Source organism: Antedon bifida, chromosome 1 (genome assembly GCF_963402885.1).
Source record: "Antedon bifida chromosome 1, ecAntBifi1.1, whole genome shotgun sequence".
In the NCBI taxonomy this organism is placed as follows: domain Eukaryota; kingdom Metazoa; phylum Echinodermata; class Crinoidea; order Comatulida; family Antedonidae; genus Antedon; species Antedon bifida.
This window is the reverse complement of record NC_136226.1, coordinates 25,623,428-25,646,717: the sequence shown is the minus strand read 5'-3', so window position 1 is coordinate 25,646,717 and position 23,290 is coordinate 25,623,428. Positions and strand designations below refer to the sequence as shown.

Here is a 23,290-nt window from a genome sequence, read left to right as displayed (position 1 = left end):
TAATTAGGTCAGTTTATAATTTTGTATAATTAATAGATATAGAAGTGATAGAGAGAAAAGCAATAAAAGGGAAACAAATCAAAAAGAGTACTTGAGAAAATTAACTTTCCTGAAGTATAACCAACTTAACACCCAAGACATTTCTATATAAAATTATCTATTTTATACTAGGTATGTATACAAAATAATGAATATATATATATGCACAAATTGAAAGATTGACTTTTGTGTGTAGGACAGTCAGGCTTTGAATGAAAAAATTCTCCGTATTTAACACACATAAAACATTTTGTTTTATAATACGCCATCCTCCATAAGTGGGTATTAGTGTGTGTCATTTTTTTTTACAGTGAAAGGATAGGAGTGGGATTTTTTTTTTTTGAACAAACAACTTACTAACTCTCTTAAATAATTAATACTAACATAATCTCTTAAGTTGGCATTTTCATTTTTGAAATAAAAATTAATTGTACAGTTTTTAAATAAAAATTAATTTAAATTAAGTCCGACTTAAGTCTAATAGCCATACAGATATAAATATGTAACTTGTTGTGGTTGAAAGACACACATCAATATTAAAATTAATTAGAAAAAAATTATATTATATACTTAAATTATTACTTAGCCTGGAAAAGTCTTTGTCTAGGCTATCAAATGTGTCATAGCCTTGATAAAAGATTGTATACAACATATTTATGAGGTTGTACAATGATGTGGAATATAAATTTGTCTTCTACAGACAATACATTGTTTCCATCAACAAGCACAATTATAATAATTTTTTATAAATTGTATTTGTATTATATTTGTAACCATTGGCAACGTGCTTATAATTAATAATAAACACAACAAAATATTCCTTTCTAATACCATGTCATTTAATATAAAAGATAAGCTAAACATAATATTTTAGTAGGCCTACTACTGACGGTAAAAAATATTTTTAAAAATGTTAAAAAAACGAACAGAACTCAACAGAAATTACAGGATAAGAAAATATTGTTTTGAGTGGCTGGTACTGTACTGTGATTGGTTGAAACTTTTATTCATTTGATAATTAATTATGTCAGTTTATAATTTTGTATAATTAATAGATATAGAAGTAATAGAGAAGAAAAGCAATAAAAGGGAAACAAATCAAAAAGAGTACTTGAGAAAATTAACTGTCCTGAAGGAGTGGGTGTTTTTTTTCCATTTTAACAATTGAACAAACAACTTACTAACTCTGGGTTTTAAATAATTAATACTAACATAATCTCTTAGGTTGGCATTTACATTTTTTAAATAAAAATTATCATTTTTTTTTCCATTTTAACAATTGAACAAACCACTTACCAACTCTGGGTTTTAAATAATTAATACTAACATAATCTTGGTAAAGTTGGCAATTACATTTTAAAAATAAAAATTAATTAATTAGTTAAGTCCGACTTAAGCCTAATAGCCATACAGATTTAAATATGTAACTTGTAATAAATATTAAAATTAATTAGATAAAATTATATTATATATATATCATATGTTTTAAACAGATGCTAAAAGCAGAAGTACTAAAATTGCACAGAATAGGACAAAACGTTTAAATACTAATTTCATGTTGTTTGGCACAACCCACTTTGTAACGGTCATCGTGATAGTCATTATTTCATGGGCGATACAAACAAAAATGAACGAACTGACTATCTTGTTTAGGGTTGGGTAATGAGGTATGAACACTAGAATTCCCTTTGTGTCATTGGCTAACCAGATGTGATACTGAGCAATAAAAAGCTACAAGACAAAATATAAACATTAAATTAATGTATGAAAATAGACTAAATTACTTTTCTATTGTTTTTTTATTAATTATCAAAATGTAAAAAAAAATCTTGTTGAGATTGGAGAAAATACCATTAGATATACATATAGAATATGTATGCATATATATATACATGTATATAAAACAATTGTATGTTCATGTGACTACATAATAAAATATTGTATGTTCATGTGACTACATAATACAATATTGTATGTTCATGTGACTACATAATAAAATATTGTATGTTCATCTGACTACATAATACAATATTGTATGTTCATGTGACAACATAATAAAATGATATTGTATGTTCATGTGACAACATAATAAAATGATATTGTATGTTCATGTGACAACATAATAAAATGATAATGTATGTTCGTGTGACAACAAGTGATTGTAATACTTGCAAACTCTTTTGCTTACCTCAAGTGACATCTTGCCAAACCATGCAAAGAAAGTACTGTATTTGCTTCTGAAGTAACCAGGAACATTACGTATTAAAATGAAACCAGTAACCTACCAAAATAAACCAAAAATGTGATATTTCCTACCAAAGAGTAGTAGAAAGAGTAACCCTCTTAACTGAATGTACTTGTAATACCTTTTACTACTTTTTTAATCCATTATGTAAATAACGTAGCGCCTTGAGCACTTTTAGTGGATATGTGTGCTATATAAATTATTATTATAATGTGTTCCCGCTGATTATATAGTTTAAATATTATATTGTTAAGTGGTCGAACCTCATCACCAAAGAAGAGCACCAATGCATTATTATTTTATTACTGAGGCTGATATAAATTTGGCCTATTTAAAAAAAACCAAATGATAACATTTTGCCTCACTTTCATATGGTGAACTGTCAGTGTTGACGTGATTATGTGAGGAATATTGAATGCAAAGTAAAGTACTAAACAATACAGATAATAAATACGCTATAACTACGAAAATCAAATTATAGATATCTTCCAGTGAATTTCTGTGTTACTATAAATAAAATAAATAAAACACTTACCGGTAATAAACTAAGTAAAGTATGAACTTCATTACATTCTGGCTTGTTAGGACAAGTAAATGAATGATAAGTATACACCTAAAAAAATAGCCAATTTTAGATTAGTATTCAATCAGAATGGGTTTTCTCAAACAGCAGCAGCAGTAGCAGCAGTAGAAGTAGCAGCAGTAGTATCAGCAGCAGTAGTAGTAGTATCAGTAGTAGTATTAGCAGCAGTAGTAGCAGCAGTAGAAGTAGCAGCAGTAGTAGCAGTAGTATCAGCAGCATTAGTAGTAGTATCAGTAGTAGTAGTAGCAGCAGTAGTATCAGCAGCAGTAGTAGTAGTAGCAGTTATAGCAGCAGTAGTTATAGCAGCAGCAGCAGTTATAGCAGCAGTAGTATCAGCAGCAGTAGTAGTAGTAGTAGCAGCAGTAGTAGCAGCAGCAGTAGTAGTAGCAGCAGTAGTATCAGCAGCAGTAGTAGTAGCAGCATTAGTAGTAGCAGCAGCAGTAGTGGTAGCAGCAGTAGTATCAGCAGCAGTAGTAGTAGCAGCAGTAGTATCAGCAGCAGTAGTAGTAGCAGCATTAGTAGTAGTATCAGTAGTAGTAGTAGCAGCAGTAGTATCAGCAGCAGTAGTAGCAGCAGCAGTAGAAGTAGCAGCAGTATAGATATAAGTAGCAGCAGAAGTAGCAGTAGTAGCAGCAATATTAGCAACAGCAGCAGTAGAAGTAGCAGCAGCAACAATAGTAGTAGCAGCAGTAGAAATAAAAGTAGCAGTAGTAGCAGCAGTTATAGCAGCAGTACTATCAGCAGCAGTAGTAGTAGCAGCAGCAGTAGTAGTAGCAGCAGTAGTAGTAGCAGAAATAATAGTAGTAGCAATATTAGTAGTAGTACTTAACCTTAGCCGTGGATGGACTATAGAGTGCTGGACTGCAAATGGAGAGGTGTGTGGAATAGACAAATATTATACAGGCCCCTGGCTAGCCTGGTCTAACAGGCTATTTACTCAGTAAATAGATGCAACAAGTTTTATGGATTTTCTTCTTCCAGAGTAAAGTAAACATTAGCCTATTTATAACCTAAAAGCTAACATTTTAGATATAAATAAATTGATACTTACTGTTATTGATAATATGCTTGCTATTATTACAATAATTGTTAATATTGAGTTGAATAAGTTGGTGGGATTGTTATCCTTAATTTTGCCCATTGAAATCAGTGAAATGTATCCAAAAGCAAACAGCATGCCATATCCTACAATCTGAAATAGCAAGAAGAATGTTTTTACTTATGTGGATTGTAATTGTTTGTCTTTAAAAAAATAACTACTTTCATTTCTGATGATGATTACATATGGCTCGTCATTTGGAGTCAGTTTTATACTATGTTATCAAACCTACTATTTATTTGTTTATTTTTATACGATCAAAATAATAAACCTTTGAGGCTCTAAAAGATTGTCTTGTCCACAGAATGCAAACGAATAGAATTAATAAAATTGTTTCAGTATTCTTAAACGTTTCTAAAGGTAGTGATATTATGTCATCATGCTCATATATGGGCACATCACATTTTGTTGTCACATAAAGTTTGATAGTGTAAACAGAGTTTTAGAATTAAAAAACTTACATATCTATCTAGTTGCCAACGGAACCACCATTCGTGTAATGAAGTGCCTGGCCATGCAAATAACTTTAACATTGGCCACCAATCAAACAGACTCTGAAATAAAACCTACCAGAAACAAACAAGCAAAGTTTAGTCAAGTTACAAACAATTTTCAAGTTATACTGTAATTTTTGTGAGCTAGAAGAAAGCTATATTACTGGTGCAATAATGTAAACAATTATGTACCTCTGAAAATCCAATTAAAGTACATACAACAAAGAAGCCAATAATCTTGAAAGTCATCAGTAAATAGTGTGATTGGTGTTCTGAAATAAAATAACAAAACATTAAAGATGTATTGTCCCCAAAAACATAAAAAATGAAGATTAATTAAATCAGACTTTGAATAGATTATTTTGTAGTTTTAAAAAATGTAATCACAATCAAATAATGGGAAAAAACAATGTTTTCACTTATAAAATGACAAAATAAATGGTTAAATTCAAACTAAAATCCATTGTCTGGCAGCAAATTTGACTATTTTTTTGCATTAAATTACACTTTTTTCAGGTAAATACATTTTTTTTTCGATCACATTTTTGGTCAAAGTGGATAAATATTATGTAATATTAAAATGGCATATTCAACAAAAAAAATGTTTAAGAATTATTTTTTCAGGGAGACAATACACCTTTAAGAGCCCTTTTGCGGTGTTTTAATATTGTATTCTAGTCTCTGAGGTGCCTTAAAGCTAAGGTTTGTAAAACCCCATTACAGAATGAAATATATACATCCATCCTTTATCAGCTCACCAAACATATTACGTCAAAGATGCTCTCCAGGTACATCCTGAGATGAGTTAGTATGTGGCTTAGGTAAATTGTTTTTTTTTCAATGTGAACATTCTAGAACTGAAGTCAGAAAGTTTACCCAGTGATTGTAAGCACCACCCACCATGCAACAGTGCCATCATTTTATTCTAGCTATTTAATAAATTAATGAATGTACCAGCTGCGGTTTTGACAGTCATTCTAGGTGGTATGATCATGACAACATAAACTACCAGGAACCAGAATGAGACGAGAGGAACAAAGTAGTAGAACTGGTAGGGTCTATCCATCGTCAAGCAAAGAAAAAACACCAGGAAATTCAAACGGAACATAACCTTTAAGAACAAAAGTAGTACACAAGAGTTTAAAATTCAGTACCAAGGTAAACTTTTACACCCTAAAGCCTTGTCTAAAAAATGTGATGTGCCCATATATGGACATGATGATGTCATATCACTACCATATTTGGTCACATCACATTTTTTTTGTCAAACTAGTTTGATAGTGTAGACAGAGCTTAACAGACTTTAATTCTTGTCGCCCATAAAAGGTATTTATTAGTCTCACCTGACAAACACGGACAATACCAAATTCTCCTTTCTTCCAGAAGAAGCTGAAATGGCCATATCCCGTTTGAAACAGATACATTGCAACAAGTACACGAACATGCATATAGATAGGTATAACCTGTAAAATACAACATATATATATGTGTTTGACTGATTGGTAGATATATAAATACTGTATATGATGCCATTTAATAGAATGACTTGCATTGGATCTGCTAAAAAATTAGGCAGTACAATGGGACTATCAGTTGAGTAATACATTCTTTAATTTGTATGGCACTGGTTAAAAATTACCTAATAATTGCTCCTTTCGATTCTGAACCATACACAAAGAAGCAATTAATTATAATTAGGTTATATGCATGATATGCATATAACCTCTTGATTCTGTCAGGATCTTTATTTATTTATTTATTCTTTCCTTAGCACTATTTTGTCCGTGAATTATCTTGGCATCAGTTTCATCTAGCTAAGTCAATTTTTCAGAGTATATTCCTTATGGCCAGGAATCGATGTGGTCATGTTTTCACGGTGCGCAATCATAAATTACGCGGTCTACGCGCGATTTAATGAAATCACGTTTGTAATCATATCTTCACAAGCATGAATCACTTTTAAACAAAATTTGGTACTCATAAATTTCAGGTCATATTTCATCATATGGCAATATAATTACGTGCGTAGCGCATATAACGCATGCGTACGCGCGCTTAAAAGTTTTAAAATTGTCAAAATTTATTTTCGATGAAATTAGAGTACGTTTCAGGCAATTTTAAGCGTTTAAAAAATTGCCACGAGTGCGCAGAATTTTGCACGCGCACTGCGCGTTAAACGTTAATGCGCACTATTTTTTCCCGATTTCTGTTTTACAACCTTTCTTTAATAATATCATCATATTTGATTCACTTTTCAACTCGAAATTGCGTTATACGAGCACGTCAAAAGTGACAGGCTACGCACGTATAAGTTAACAAAATAGTGAAAATATGCTAAATTTTAAAATTAATATGTATCGTCAGAATGCTGGGGAACACCTATTTTTTATTTCATTTTCTTGAAGTGTATGTATCATATGTATGATTTATTATCAAATTAAGAGAACAAAAGTTGATTAAGTCATCATTAATTGCATATTGAATTAAAAAAAATTAATTTCGACAATCAAACACATTTTGACAATTTCTTAGGCCGAAATAACAAACTTAACATTAACTTTCTTTCTTAAGAAGTTCATATATTAAAGTTAAAAGTATATAGTTTGACAGTGCATCATTTTTTTTAATTTTTAAAGATGTCATCATAGTAATAAATTATAATTCATTGCGGTATGTAATAATCTATCTGCACCAAAGTGGCTACTGAATAGTAAATACACGGAGGAATCTTTCTACATGTTTTAGTAAGTTGTGTATGGCTCGGTGGTCTGTGCTCGTGTTTATGGCATTCAAGGTACCGAGATCGAGCCTCACCTTGGGTAACGAAACGAAATAAGATTTTTTTTTATTATTTGTATTGTTTGTTCAATTTTATTTCTTAGTGTATAGATTATACACATGATTTATAATGAAATTTAGATATAAAGAAACTTATGTCTTTATTATTATGTAACAAATATGGTTTATGACATTATACGCAGAGGGATCTTTGATCGGATTGCGATACCGGCTATTGTATTTGCCTTAGCAAGATCTTAGCATATATTATAAATAATTAAAGATTCTGAGAAAATCAATCAATCAATATATCTTTTACAAATCAATTATCTTTATTTTAATCAAATGCATATAACCTATAATTCGTCATAGTGACGAATTAAATCTAGTAATAAAATTATAATTTTAGTTTAAAAAAAAAAACAATTTTCTTTTTAAGGCTTAAATATCTAAATAAAAATATAAGTAAAATTTAATACTTTGAGAAGCTTACCGCACTAGCGCCGGTGATATGATACACTAGGATAACAAGCTGCATCCATCCTTTCCACTCATCTGTTTGGTCGCGGTTCAACACGGTGGGCTGTGTAATAACAAATGTATATATAACAAATATAGTGAACTCGTTCAAAATGCCCTATTTAAATGTTATACTGAATTGTTTCATTCATGAAATGGATATAACATTTCCATTGAAAGATAAAATGTTTTTTTTTTTGCTCATAAACATTTATCATTTAAAAAAAAATATATTTTTGTTCATAACTGTATTAATGATACGCAACGCAGCATGTTAAGCGTATTAACTCGAACGCATTCTATATGATCCTCGTGTATATATATTATCAGACAATATTTAGTGGCCATGTTTTTGTTAATATATTTACAATCGAAATTGTATCAATATGATTTATACTGCAATTGAAATGTACATTTGAAGATTCGTTTTCTGTTTCATTTTGCCTGTTTTGTTAATGGCGTCCCGGACACAAGCATTTGCTTTCTAGGTGACGCCACCATTTTTTGGCAATAAATGTTTATGATTGATAGCATAAAAACAAAAAAATATCAATAAACCTTACTTGTTTGGTTTCTCGACCAAAGAAAAATCCCAAGCTGAGATAACCAAAAAGCACAAAGAATTGGATGTAACTAAAGTGTTTCTGTTCTTTCGGGAGAAGGTCAGTCCTGCAAAATATATGTTAAACAAATTACATTGTTAAACTTTAATTGTATAGAAATGATTCAATTCAATTTATCTTTTATAGTCATAAAAAAAATGTTGAGTCTTATGTTTGTTTGGTCGATATTTATTTGGTGTTGTAAGACTGTCAAAACTTGTTATTTTGTTTGATGTTTTATCTTTATCTTTTTTAATTGCTAAAAAGCCAGAATTGGCTGGTCTTTTTGTAAAGAGTGTGATTAAATAAATAAAAATAAATATAAATTAGAAACTCTTTGTAAATACACTGCAGCAGTTAAAAATACATTTGAAAAAAGTTAAAATAGAAAGTTTTTAAAAGTTATAAAATATAATTCATTACATACAATATAAAATGTATATACAATTTATAAAATATTTATTTTATGATCCAGATAGGCTATGTATATTGAAACACAACTTGTTATAACTTTTGGTACAACTAAGATGTTGAACATGAAACAATAAACTGTCCTCTACCCAAAAGGAAAAAAATCACATGATTGGCCACGCTAGAGAAGCAAAACTTGAATGGCCAGATCTAGAGCAAGAGAAAAATTATTTTTTTTTTTGTCAGTCCAATTAAAAATTACTAACAGGATTATGAGTATGGTAATACAAGCTTAATATTGTTTTTCAGCAGAGACAATTTAAGAAAATTGTAAATATAAATAAGTAAGTAAGTGAGTAAGAACTCTTAAGCTTAGATTAAAGAAAAAGTGAACAATATAAAAAAAATGTATACCTATCACAAAGATAGAAATATAACATAATAACACCAAACTTCGTAAGAGCTAACAGCACGTTATATAACTCTTCATCATCATTTAAAACATTTGGTCGTCTTGGTTCCAATTCCGGAACATGTCCATTAGGTAAGTGACCATTAGCCACTTGACCAGCACCTTCTTCGCACATTGCAGGATTCGGCTGTACCGTTTTTTTCCTCCAAATGCGTATATACATAAACAGTGTGCCAAAAAAGCTGAAAAGACAAAGACATAAGAATAGTTTACTATATTGGTTGTTGATTCTAAAAATGTAATAAAGATTGTGTGGACAGATTATTACACACAAGATCTATCTATTACAATTACTGAAAATATACTTATATGTGCGTAAATGAGGTACTTTGGTAGTACATAATTGTTTTTCACTTTTTATCGTAATCAACCATAAAACGTACATTTAAGAAAAGGAATGACTTTCTAAAGTATTATATATGCATTGTATTTAAAACGTCAACAATTGTAGGGAAAGTGTCTTTAAATATAAGAGTTCTTGCTGTAGTCAACATTAATTGTTTAAAAAATCCTTACCAAAAGGTAAAAAAGGGAATCAATGATTTTTGTTGAAACGTAAGAGGAAACGGCAAGCCTTTACAACAAGTGGCATCTGCTGGATCAACATCCTTGTTACAGATCCAATTCAACAGCAGATGGCAATTCTATTAATAAAAATGAATGTTTTACTATTTGAAAAATCTTAAATTACAACATATGGTTTACAATGTAAACACCAGATAAATTCACAGTACACAATATCTATGCTTAATTATTTTGTACCAATTACATTGTAACAGAAAGTCTGTTTGTACAGTAATGGGTACTTAAAACTAGTAAAATGAAAATAAAATTGAATCCTATAAAATGTGCACAATGGGAAATTGAGATATAATTGTTTATGTAAACTAAGAAAAGTTAAGGTACTGTATAATGCAATCCATATGAATTATAAATACAAAAACCTTTTAACCTAACAGGATGAGAATTACATTACAATTATTGGTTTATGATTTAATACCCCTTTTTTCACACCAAAAGCAAAACTCCGGAGACACTCCGGAGTTGACGCCCCGCTGTTTTGGTGTGAAAGGTAAAATCAAGCAACTCCGGAGTTTAAAACTGCGGGATTGAACAGCTGAACATTCTCCGGAGAGCGAACTGCGGGGACACCCCAGTGTTTTGGTGTGAAAGGTACAAACATCAAAACTCCGGAGTTTTAGGTCAAAAGGTCATCCTCACACGATCACTCATTGCTTTACTTTTATTTCAAAATACTTTATATATTTGTACAAAATATATAGCGGGTTTAAAAAATAATAAGTAGTATCAAGAAAACACTATATTACTTCTGAGACTTTTGAAAGTAATTATTAAATTAACAATATTATTAATTAAAATGATTCTAATGATCGTCGCTATGTAAACAAACAAAATAATTTTATAAACCCCGGTGTTGCTAGGTTGGTGTGAAAGGGGTATCTCCGGAGTTTCTTGACGTTTTGAATGGTCATAAACCCTGGGGTGTCTCCGGAGATCACTCCAGAGTTTTGGTGTGAAAGGGGTATTAGTTGAACAAAATAACTTACAATGTCAACAACAAGAGCAGGAAAGTGAAGTCCGTCCTTTGATGGTATTGGAGAAAAATATGCTGTTTTCCTAACAGATTGCCAAAGTTTAATGTCTGATTCATGACTGAAAATTATTAAATGTATTTAAATTTACAACTCTTTCAATTTTCATTACATAATTTTGCCAGTTTAGCATAGCAAAAATCTATACAAAACTACCTTTCTGTTACACATTTCTAAAATTGTGTAGCAAAAAATTACAAAACTATGTTTCTAGACTCAAAATTCAGGTTGATTTAGCAATATTGCCAACAAAATATTAAAATGAAAATTTTCCCTGACATGTCCATATTATTATGGATTTCTATGCAAGTCTTACAATTTCATGTGGTACACACCAGTCATTTGTGAAGGTACATTACACTTTTTTCCTATATTGTTAATCAAATTTCAATGCTAAGAAAAAACAATAATCGTATTGTAATAACAATAAAAGCTGAAAACTATATTTTAATTTGTGGAAACAAATTAGATGATATGCATCTATGCTTAGAAGAGGAAGTTTAATTTTAAATACCAGTCTTACGGCGTCAAAATGGTTTGTAGGAAATAATCCATAACAACTTGGCAAGGCAAAACATGCATGCATATGCCATGGTTTAAGTAACTGTACTCAGTATTTGTTCAATTCGGGCTATTCATATGAAGCTATGATTGCATATATAATGTAGTGTAGATAATGAAAATTTATGAAATGGATTTGGATATAAATCAAAGATAAATTAGAAGACAACCCAATACTGACAATATGAAATATTACACAAAAAGTGAAAGTTATACTAACAATACTTCAAATGCTATATCATTGTACATATCAATTTGACTGTTTGTAATGGACTTTCTTTCTTCAGATAATAGCATATACTCTACTGGACCTGAAATATGTAATACGTTTCATGTTATTATAGTTTCATTAAAATAATTGTAGAATGCGAACTGCCTGAGCTGATCATATGACTCAAACACAACAGAATATATTTAACTAACTTTTGAAATTGCCAATAGGACCACTACACGACAGAAATGGAACCCAATGTCAATTAGCAATGGTGCTCTCCAACTAGGCTGTGTTCGGACTTTAAATCAGTTTATAGGTGTAACTGTGGAATACCCTTGAGAGCTAAAACAATGATCGTTCAGACAATGACAAATTTACACATGTCAACTAAAAAATGTACCCAGCAAAGTCATATTCATGCATCTTTTTACACTAGCAAGATCAAATTGCTTCTTATCTTGTGATTAATAAATGAGCTTGCAGTTTAAGGTGTAATATTGAACAATCCACCTCATGAGTTAGGTTTTTGGGTCTGTTTCTGCTGCGTTGCAACTGAAAATTTTTTCCGACATTAATCGGTTATCTGGTAATCGCTTTTTAAAAATCACGTCATCCATACCCACAACGCAGTTTAAGTTATGGAAGGCCAATGAGAGTTGGTTTGTTTACATCCTATCGCTGCCTAAAACTCTCACATGTAGGATTAAAAATTAAAAATTGCACTCTTATGTAAAGCTATATTATTTGTAAAATAAACATCTAGGCCTACTACCGTACCACATACAACAGAATAATGATGTTATATTAATAAGGGCACGTTGGCGAGAAAGTTCATTTCACCGTTGTTTCTACTCTAGGGCCTAGCTGGGCTATAATTTCTACAGAAAACAACAGGCCTAAAAAAGGACATGCAAAACATTGTTAGTCTGGACTGGTGGGATGTAATGGTGTACTTGTAACGCAGAATCCTGGAGTCTCTCGGTATAATTCTCCCCACAAAATAATAACAATCAAAGCTAAGAACTGAATAAGAATAATTGGTTAAAACAAGAAATAATAGGATTAAAACACGCAATGGATTGAGTGTTTTTAATCGGTTATTTCATTTTGCGCCGTTTCTGCTGCCCAAAAATAAGCTGGTTTATCTAAAAATTTACACCACACGCGACCATTGCATGTGTAAATTGTTATGTTCAAACGGGCTCATAGTTGTTAAAAAATGAAAAGCATCAGTGAAAGAAACCCACAAACAACAAAATATTTAAAAACATTACCTTGTAACATCCACAACATGTTTACATCTGGCTGTTTAACTAATTTGTCCATTTCAGTAGCAACTTTTGTTAAATTTACTAAATAATTAGATGGATAAAACAGTTTTTAAACTTTGAACTTCATTATTTACTACAAATTAACTAGTGTTGTGATTTTGGTAGTGATGTTAGTAATGCTGATTATAATAAAGATAATACTACTGACAATACTGTTAATAATTTCATTTCATTTATTTGACCAAAAAAAACAATAAAAAAGGAAAAACAAAGCCACCTAGCCAGCCACTATGACTCAGTAATTCCTTTATACAATATAACAATATATACATTTTGTAATTATGAAAAGCGCTATTTACTAATATTTAATAAAATCCAATATAATAAAAATACAGAATTGAAAAATAGCAGTATTGTTTTGACTGTATTTAGTGAAGTGTTTAGAGATGAAAGACTGTAGAATCTTTAATAATGTTCATTACAATGATGATGAAGCTGATAATAATGATGAATGATGTTAAAAGATTATGATGAAGCTGATAGTAATGATGATGAATGATGTTAAAAGATTATGATGAAGCTGATAATAATGATGATGATTGGTGTTAAGGATGATGATGAAGCTGATAATAATGATGAATGATGTTAAAAGATTATGATGAAGCTGATAATAATGATGAATGATGTTAAAAGATTATGATGAAGCTGATAATAATGATGAATGATGTTAAAAGATTATGATGAAGCTGATAGTAATGATGAATGATGTTAAAAGATTATGATGAAGCTGATAATAATGATGATGATTGTTGTTAAGGATGATGATGAAGCTGATAGTAATGATGATGAATGGTGTTAAAAGATGATGATGAAGCTGATAGTAATGATGATGAATGGTGTTAAAAGATGATGATGAAGCTGATAGTAATGATGATGAATGGTGTTAAAAGATGATGATGAAGCTGATAGTAATGATGATGAATGGTGTTAAAAGATGATGATGAAGCTGATAGTAATGATGATGAATGGTGCTAAGGATGATGATGAATGGTGTTAAAGATGATGATGAAGCTGATAGTAATGATGATGAATGTGTTAAAGATGATGATGAAGCTGATAGTAATGTTGTTGATGATAGTGATGATATTGTGATTACAGTGATTATATTGTGATGATGACAATGATATTGTGATGACAGTGATTATATTGTGATGATGATAGTGATGATGAAAATGATATTGTGATTACAGTGATTATATTGTATTGACGAATTTGAAGCCACAATTTCCAAATTCAAAGTCGATATAGCTGTGTTAACAGAGACTTGGCTGAATGATGCTACTATTGATTTTGTGAATTGTTCCGGTTGATGATTTTGCCTGTGAATCTTGCATTGCACATGGTAGCTGTAATTTCGAATGCTTTTGGATAAAGACAACTATTCCAGGCAAGTCAAATCAAGGTAGTCACTTTTATATTGGAGCTATTTATTATCCACCGTCTGCCGCTAATGCGGATTTGTTGATTGAGCACATTGTTGATACAATTGATAACATTCGTTGTATGGATTTCGCTGCTCCTATTGCTATTTTGGGTGACTTTAATGACCTAGATCTAGCTGAGCTGGAAGTGAATGTTGGACTGTCGCAAGTTGTTAACTTTGCTACGCGAAAGGATGCCCTGTTGGACAAGATATTTTTGAGTCGTGCTGATCTTTACCATCTTCCGGAACGCTTAGCGCCACTGGGTCGGAGTGACCATAATGCCATCCTATTGGAACCACTGATTGAATTACCTCAGCACAAGCGTCTATCAGTGTGTTCTCAGCCATATCGTGACTCCTCTGTTTTGTCCTTTGGTCAATGGGTTACAACCCATGAGTGGAATGATGTGCTGAATATTGAGGACATCAATCGAAAAACCAAAATGTTCTCTTCAATTTTGAATGGTGCTTTTAACAAGATCTTTCCTGTGCTGATTAGGAACAAGCGCACTGCTGACAAGCCATGGATGTCCGACAAGATTCGAAGATTAATTGACTCTAGACAAACTTTGTTTCGTAGGTTTGGTAGAACGGATGAGTGGCGTTCAATTCGCAACTTAGTCCAAGATTGTATTAGAAAGGCAAAAAACAAATATTATTGTAATTCCTTATTAAGTCTTAAACGTAACAACCCTGCCATGTGGCATAAAGGTATTAAACAACTATGTAATCTTAAGACTAAAAATTCTAATTTCTCCTTGCCTGGGCTGTCCAAAGTTGAAACTGCCTCTGAGATTAATGCCCATTTCTCTAGTGTTTGTAATGCCATCCCTCCTCTTAATTTAAACGATTTGCCTGCTTATCTCCCAGCCCCTGGGCCACCACCTTTAATATATGCTGGTCAGGTCCTAAAAGCCCTTTGTAATCTTAAGCCTAACAAAGCTGGCCATCCAGATGAACCCCCTATTAAATTATATCGAGATTTTGCTCCTGAACTTGCTGAACCTGTTGCGGATATCTTCAATCATGCATTGAAGGATGGTGTTTTCCCCGACCTTTGGAAAAGGGCTACTGCAGTTCCCATTCCTAAAACTGTGAATGCTAGTTCTGTCTCTGACCTTAGACCTATTTCCCTTTCCTATATTCTTGCCAGGGTATTTGAATCTTTTATTGTTAAGTGGATTCTTGAAGATATTAAGGGTAAATTAGATTCTCGTCAATTTGGTAGTAGGAAAAAGGCTTCCTCAACTCACTATCTTGTTAGTCTTATTGACTCTACACTCAAAGATGTTGAGAAGGGTAAATGTTATGTGAACCTATGTGCCACTGACTTTACTAATGCTTTTGATCGTGTTGATCATAATGTTATTATTATAAAGTTGATTGAACTGGGTGTGAGGTCGTCCATAATTCCCATCGTCTGCAGCTTTCTCACTTCCCGTTCTCTCAACACCAAGTTTGCTGGGACTTTGTCATCTTCCAAGTCACTGACTTGTGGTGTCCCACAGGGGACATTGCTTGGCCCTGTACTTTTCCTAGTACTTATTAACGATGCTTGTGTTGATTGCTGCAGACGATGGAAATATGTGGATGACCTCACACTTGGGGAGGTCGTTCGCAAAGGTGATTTGCCTTCCATGCAATCCCTGTTAGATGATCTGAGTGTTTGGTGTTCATCCAATAACATGATACCCAAACCATCCAAATGCCATATCTTGGTTGTCAATTTTCTTAAGGACAAGTCGGACGATATTATATCGCCTTCTTTTAGTCTGAGTGGTTCCATTTTACAAGTAGTTGATCACATGACGCTTCTTGGTGTAATCATTCAAAATGACCTGAAATGGGAACTTAACACTAATAATATTGTGTCTAGAGCTTCTAGACGTTTATTTTCCTTGTGCATTTTGAAAAAAGTTGGAATCTTAATTAATGATCTGTTGACTGTTTATATGGCTTATATAAGACCTATTTTAGAATATGCTGCCCCTGTTTGGCATGGTGCTATCACTAAGAATATGTCCAAGTCTATTGAAAAGGTACAAAAGAGAGCATTGCGAATCATGCTAGGTAACAACTATTTGTGCTATGATCATGCATTGTCTGTTACTGGTTTACCTACTCTTGTTGAGAGAAGAAACAAACTGGTGTTGTCTTTCGGGGAAGGCTTACTAAAATCTGAGCTGTTTAGAGAAATAATTCCCCCTCTTCATAAGCCAGCTCGGTCTCTCAGATTCAACCGATTTCTAGAAGTACCTCATTGTAAAACCAGCAGACTTAGGTCGTCTCCAGTTCCCACCATGGTGGATATAATTAATAGGCATCACTAGCTCTTTTTTTAGATATGTAATAAGTGAATGTTTTAAGGTTTTTTTATTCATGTATGGTTTATAATTTTATGGTACGATTTCTAATTTTAATAAGATGTTTCTATTTTTATAGCAATTTTAACTAATTTTTATTTATTTGTAATACAATTCATTTCAGTCTTTGACTGTCGTTTTGTAATATATTTTTATATACCGATTAAATAAATAAAAAAATGATGATAGTTATGATGAAAATGATATTGTGATGACAGTAATTATATTACGATGATGATAGTGATGTTGGTAAATAATGTGAATGATATGGTAATTAGTAAAAAGGATAAGATTTAAATACCAGTGGCAAATGGTGAAAAAAGATGAACTTGTAAATGATGAATTTACCTTTGTATTGTTGAATTGCCTCAAAATCTCCTTGGAATTTTTTGATAGTCCACGTAGCAGCACCATGAACAATCAAATTTGGCTTTGGTTTAGTACCCTACAACAAAATAGTAGATTCCAAAATAGGTTTAAATTAGTGCTTTGTTTCCTGGTATGCTTTTTGGCACTGGGGAAACTACCGTAAAACCTTGAAAAGGTCTGCAAAAGTAAAAGAAGCCCATCTTAAAAGAAGCCCACCCGCTTCTTTTCGAGGTTTTACTGTATTTTAATAGTATACGGTCTTATATCATAGAAGATTTGCAGGAAAAAAATGTATAAATTGAAACATTTTTTCAGTGAGAATAGTATACACATTGAAATGATTAATAACTTCAGAAGTATTATATCCATATTCAACCATATTTCTATCACTAATACAGAAATAACATATAGTATACAGAGCTTAAATGCATATACTTCGAAATATTACACAACTAGAGAGTCAGCTGAAAAAGCGATCAAATATTGTATTTGCATAATTCTTGTATAATATCTCTATGGGTAAAAATAGATAAAACATAATTGAAGGTTCATAACTTACTTTAATCCAGGATTTATATAATTCAACAGTAGAATCATTTACATTAGGTTGCCAAAAGAACTCCTGTGAATAAAAAAAGAAATATCATTTAAATTTGTTTATCAAAAGGAAGACTTCACAAGGGAGACAAGAAAACTGTAACACATCAAAGACAAATTTTATGGCTGACCATGAGATATTTATTTGGTAGCTGACAAAACTATGTACAAAACCAAAAATGTTTCGGTAGACCTTCTTCAGTGATGAATTTAAATTATAGAAAAAATTTAAAAAAATGTTAATAAAATTAGGAATGAATGGAATCTCTTTTCAGACTGTAAATTTAAATGATAAGATTTAATAAAGATTGATATATCCTCTTGATACATTTAGTAATAATGATGACTTCAAAATGACATAGCTGCAGTGTGTCTATTGTTTCATAACGGAAGTTGTGACTCAGCTTACTGTATGAGTACAGCATATTTTATTTAGATGGGTACATTGTATTATAGTATTAGTAATAAACATGCTAAAATAGTACACTATTGTTATAAATACTTACAATAAATGTATTAGTAGACGGATCTGTGTGTGAAAGATCTGAATGCTGAAAATAGAAATACATTGTTGTACTGTAATGTAATACCCCTTTCAGAAGTAAATATAAAGACACCTGGCGTTTGCCATTTCTATGGTGTATGCCCCAGGTTGCGTTGTGGAAGGCGTTCATAAAAGATTTATTTTAAAGGTCAGGTACGCGTTTTTATTGTGCCACACAATTTTGTTGAAAATAAGCACTTTCTTATCATTGAAGGGATAGTTCAAATTACAAATTAATATCCCTATTCTTATAAAAAAATAAAGTGTGGTAAAAAAAAAATTCAGATGACTAAATATAGGTAATATACTGTACCTTGAATTTTACGTTTCTGGTGTTCAGATTTTTATTTTTCGTGCTATATACAATAATTATCCACCATATACTCACCAACTTTTTTTTTGCACTTTTTAAGGAATCACCAGATATGGTATTACATTGGTTAAACTATCTAACTACTGGAAAAACTATGGTGAATATTTGGCAAATTTTGTCTTGGGCAAGTTTAAGGGTTTCGTCGTGATTTCTATTAATACACATATCTGATTTTATGTATATATCTTTCCATTTCTATTGTTTCAACTTTTCACATACTCCAAAATTAGAATAACTTACAATAACAACATCGTCCACTGCATGACCAGTTAACTGGCTCACTAGTGAGTAGTACAATTGTCTCATCCTGGAATCACCAACGATTGCTACACGTTGATTCTGAAAACATTGTCCGATTTCTCTAAAAAAGTATTTAAAAACATGTCAACACATGGATAACAATTGACATAAACTGATAATTTGTTATACTTGTACAGTAATTCTAGCCAAAAATCACTCAATAAGGCATACTGTATTTTGTGCAGCTGGACAAACGTCCAGTTTGCCACTGTAATTGACCAGCATAAAGGTCAACACTTACCCTGGTTTGTATTTGTGCATCATACATCCTTTAGGTTGCCATTGGTCAGCTGTTAAATAGTAGCCACTCGTCAAAAGTACATCACATGTATCATGTCCTAGAAAATAAAAAATATTGCAATACAGTTAATATTTGAAAGGACATGCTTTGGTCAGGAAATAATTGTTATGTTGGATATAGCATGTAAACAATATGTTATCACACACACACTTTGACCTGCACTGACTTTTTGTTTCATTTTTATATTCCACTCAAAATCTAATATAGCACTGAAGTGAAACTTTTTAGAAAATTAAAAATGTATATTCCAGGAATTATCAACTTTACATAAATATCGAAAAGACACTGTGATATATGCTCTGCACAGTTTATACAGGTATTTATAAACAATTGAATACATCTGTCAAGCATTTCCTTATATTGGGGTTAGGAAACTGATCAATAGCACAGAAATGACTGAATGTCCTTTTTAAGCTATGAATATAATATTAATGGTAATATTTTTTTTTAATATTCCACAAACAATGGCGTCTTAATGTGCTATGGACTTAGATGTTACACTTTTCAACCATTGAGGAGGGTTGGCCATTGTTGGGAGAAAAATATCTTAAAAATAAACCATTACCCTACTGAGTGTGCCCATCAAGGATTTTCATCTTTAAAAGTGACTAAAACTTAAATGTCTAATATCGTCAGAACTTTAGGAGGTTTTTCGCATAGTGCTACCACTGATTTCAACTACATGGTTCTCCCTGAAGGATCACATTATGTCGGTGCTGCCAAATAGTTCTAGTGAACTAGTACACCAGTGTAACCCAGTACACCGGTGTAACCCCCCTACTCATGCACATCATATGAGCCATGAGCCGCTCGGCCACTAATTCAGATACTGTACGATAATTGCTATTGAGAATAAGAATAATAAATGATGAAATTTAATCTATAGAAAGTATTTAACAATGGAACTTATGTTACACAAAGCAGGCCTTGCATTTCAATAACAATTGTGAATTTTTGTTTACACAATTGGAACTGATTTATACTAGTTATTTTTAAGATTCTGAATCTATGTGATGTCATGGTTGACTGCTATGTATTATAAAGATCAATCAATATCCAGGTATTAGGCTAGACACCAACTAGACAATGGTTCTTCTGTAGCTGGTTTTGCCAGCAAGATTTTTTTTAAATGACCAAAAATGGTTTAAAGAAAATATAACATACAGTAATATACACATTTCAGTGTCTAATAGTAAATGAGATATTAATAAAGACATTAAACAAGAGCAAAGGGTATGTTCCCTAATAAAAAAATGTTCTACACAATTCTATAGAACATTTTATAGAGCTCTAGGGTACTCTTATAGAAGTACAACATTTCTATAAACATATTTCAATTTCTATAGAATGTTTATTATAATCTATAATTTTAAAGAATTTCTATAGAATTTATTTATGAATTTAAATGTGATCTATTTGACTATTTCAAAACATGAAATAACTAGTACTACCATGTTGTTTATATCTTGTGATTGGTAAAACCATGATTGAACTTTGCTAATCAGCGCCTATAGAATTTGTTGTCCATCAAATTCTGTGGTGATCGGGAGCAATACAGATTGGATAAAACTGTTTGATATATTGATTACTGTTGTTTAGTTTTCTCATGCAATTGAACATTGTGAATGGGTTCAAATGTACAACTGAATAGAGTATTAACTACATTCAAAGATCTGCTGATAAGAAGTCTTCCAACAAGCCTTATTTCAACCATGGAGGAAATATTTCCTCCATGTTTCAACACATTTATTTTCTCCTCACCATATACAGTACTTAAAGTAAGGACCACACATGAACATTTTAGTGTGTATGCTTTTGTGCTAGATGACATTATGAATATGAGTCAAATGATTTAAATTGACCTATGGGTTGCAGAGGTACAGGATTTTTATAATTCAATTCTATATTTTTTACTATTATATGGTTTTCAATGGAGAAACTTTGTAAGATGAATATGATATAGTTTATTATACCTCATTATATATTCATAAAAGGTAAACAACTTCAGATCTATAAAATTGTCATAAATAATCCTTTTACTTCATATTTTGTTTGCAGGTACTTCACAAGGTTATAAATCAAGTTTATTGTAATGGTTTGAGGCAGTTACTTTCCGGTTACCATACCCAATTTATAGGATAAACAATGACAAGTAACTCAGTAAATAGTGAGGATTTGCAATATCATGTTATTATTATTATTATGTTTTTCGTACCTGTAGTTACATGATATTTTGTATAAAAGTAGTCATAGTGCATATCGTCATAATGTAATCAATCAATCAGATTTATATAGCGCCAGTATCCATAATAATGTTCAAAGGCGCTTGACAAAGTTAAGCAGGAAATGCCTCTGTGTAAAAATGGGTTTTTAGTCGTGTTTTAAAAGTGTTGATGTTTTCAGATGTCTTTATGTCGATTGGCAATTTATTCCACAAAATGGGTGCTGCACAGGAAAATGCACGATGGCCATTTAGGAACATGAAGGAGAAGTTTATTAGATGAACGCAGTGAACGAGACGAAGTGTAAAGAACAAGAAGATCAGCAATATACTGAGGTGCAATGTATACTGAGGTGTAATGTCATATAGCAACAGCTTATTTAAACATTTTATTTAGTAAATAAAAAAACAATACTAAAAGTTTTATATTGCAATAAAAATACATTTTCTATTTTGTTTACAGGTACTAAGATTATAAATCGGCCTAGGCTACCAATACCCATTGAAATGCCTTGCGCTTGCTTGCGATCGCCATTTGCAAGAATTTTAAAGTGTATTAAACTAATTTAATAATAATATGGTATTTCTTTTTTTAGACCTTCATTCTATATACCCTAAAATTTGAAATTTATCCACAGAAAAGACTGCTATAGGCCAAAATTATTGGATTTGAGCTGGAATCATTACCAGTTCAAGATTAAACGTTCATGTTGACGATATAAAGCGTCAACATAGATTCAGTGTCAACATAGATTCAGTGGCAATGTTAAATTGGTAAAAATTGTTTCAAATGTTACACCCGTGACTCAAACCATGTTTTTGCATTGCACCGCAATGTTGAACGTCAGAGATGCGCACTCGTCCGTGTGCAGTTCTTAAAAGACGTTCCATGTATTTTAGGATGAGTTTAAAATATATAAAATATGTTAGATGCGTCAAATTCATTAAAACTTCCCTAAATTGTTATAGTTAGATGAACGAAAACAATCAAGAAACAAATCATGAGATACAATCAATATTGTTTCAAAGAAATAGCAACTTTAAGCTGAGGTATAGGCCTAGCCTAGCTAGTAGGCCTCCTACTAGGGCCTAGGCCTAGCTAGGTCCAGCCTAGCCTCCTACTACTGTAGGCCATAGCCTAGCTAGGCAAGCTAGGCCTACTGTAGCCGGCGCCCTGTAGCCTACTATTAGGCAAGCTAGGGCATATGCTTCACAAAAGAAAACTACAATATTTTAAAATATGCTAGGCCCAAACAAGGACGTATTTTAGGTATGCCACGTACCCTCAAGATAATAACCAACACCATGTAGAACAAGAATCACTGCGAGAAGTGGGAAGGCTAGCCTTTTGGCGTTCTTCATTGAGCATTTTTCAGTTAACTCTCTTGTGGACTGTTCAAGAACACCACCAGCCATCTTCAAACTATAATCAAGATGAAATGTAAACGGTAGAAATTGACGTTTAGCAAACAATATAGTTCGTAATCCGCTGGGCTAGCCTAACTAAGCTGCTGCTCTACAACCGAACCTGTCACGTTCCTCGCCTCGAGTACACGCTCTGTGTACGTAAACATCATCGACGACGACACACGCGGCGGCCTAGTTTTTGAACGATAAAAATCACACACGCCACCTATCGACCATTAGAAGTGGTCAGCATTATATGGCAAAGACTGTATACTTCTTCTACATTTATCTTTGTTTCTGGTTATAGGCCTATGTCTATTTACTTCGTTTAACTTTATCTAGAATTGAAATAAGAATAGATTAATTCAAGTTGAGGAGAATAAAATGGAAAAGTAAATTAAAGCAAAAATACCATAACTTGTCACACAAAA

At 31.9% G+C, this 23,290-nt stretch overlaps 1 protein-coding gene across 1 annotated transcript; it reads right to left on the bottom strand.

Annotated features, from left to right (window-relative positions):
- On the bottom strand, positions 1–22,924 carry LOC144847136 (N-acetylneuraminate (7)9-O-acetyltransferase-like). The gene is made up of 21 exons (XM_078703603.1): positions 22,736–22,924; positions 19,172–19,268; positions 18,871–18,991; positions 18,220–18,264; positions 17,676–17,738; positions 17,096–17,192; positions 12,905–12,982; positions 11,637–11,727; positions 10,811–10,916; positions 9,759–9,886; positions 9,185–9,424; positions 8,321–8,426; positions 7,732–7,821; positions 5,804–5,923; positions 5,415–5,571; positions 4,653–4,732; positions 4,428–4,532; positions 3,919–4,059; positions 2,820–2,897; positions 2,228–2,320; positions 1–1,770 (listed from the first exon to the last, which is right to left on the bottom strand). Exons 1-21 carry the CDS (start codon positions 22,866–22,868, stop codon positions 1,525–1,527), a joined length of 2,415 nt encoding a protein of 804 aa, XP_078559729.1. The 5' UTR covers positions 22,869–22,924; the 3' UTR covers positions 1–1,524.
- Positions 22,925–23,290: the final 366 nt, after the last annotated feature.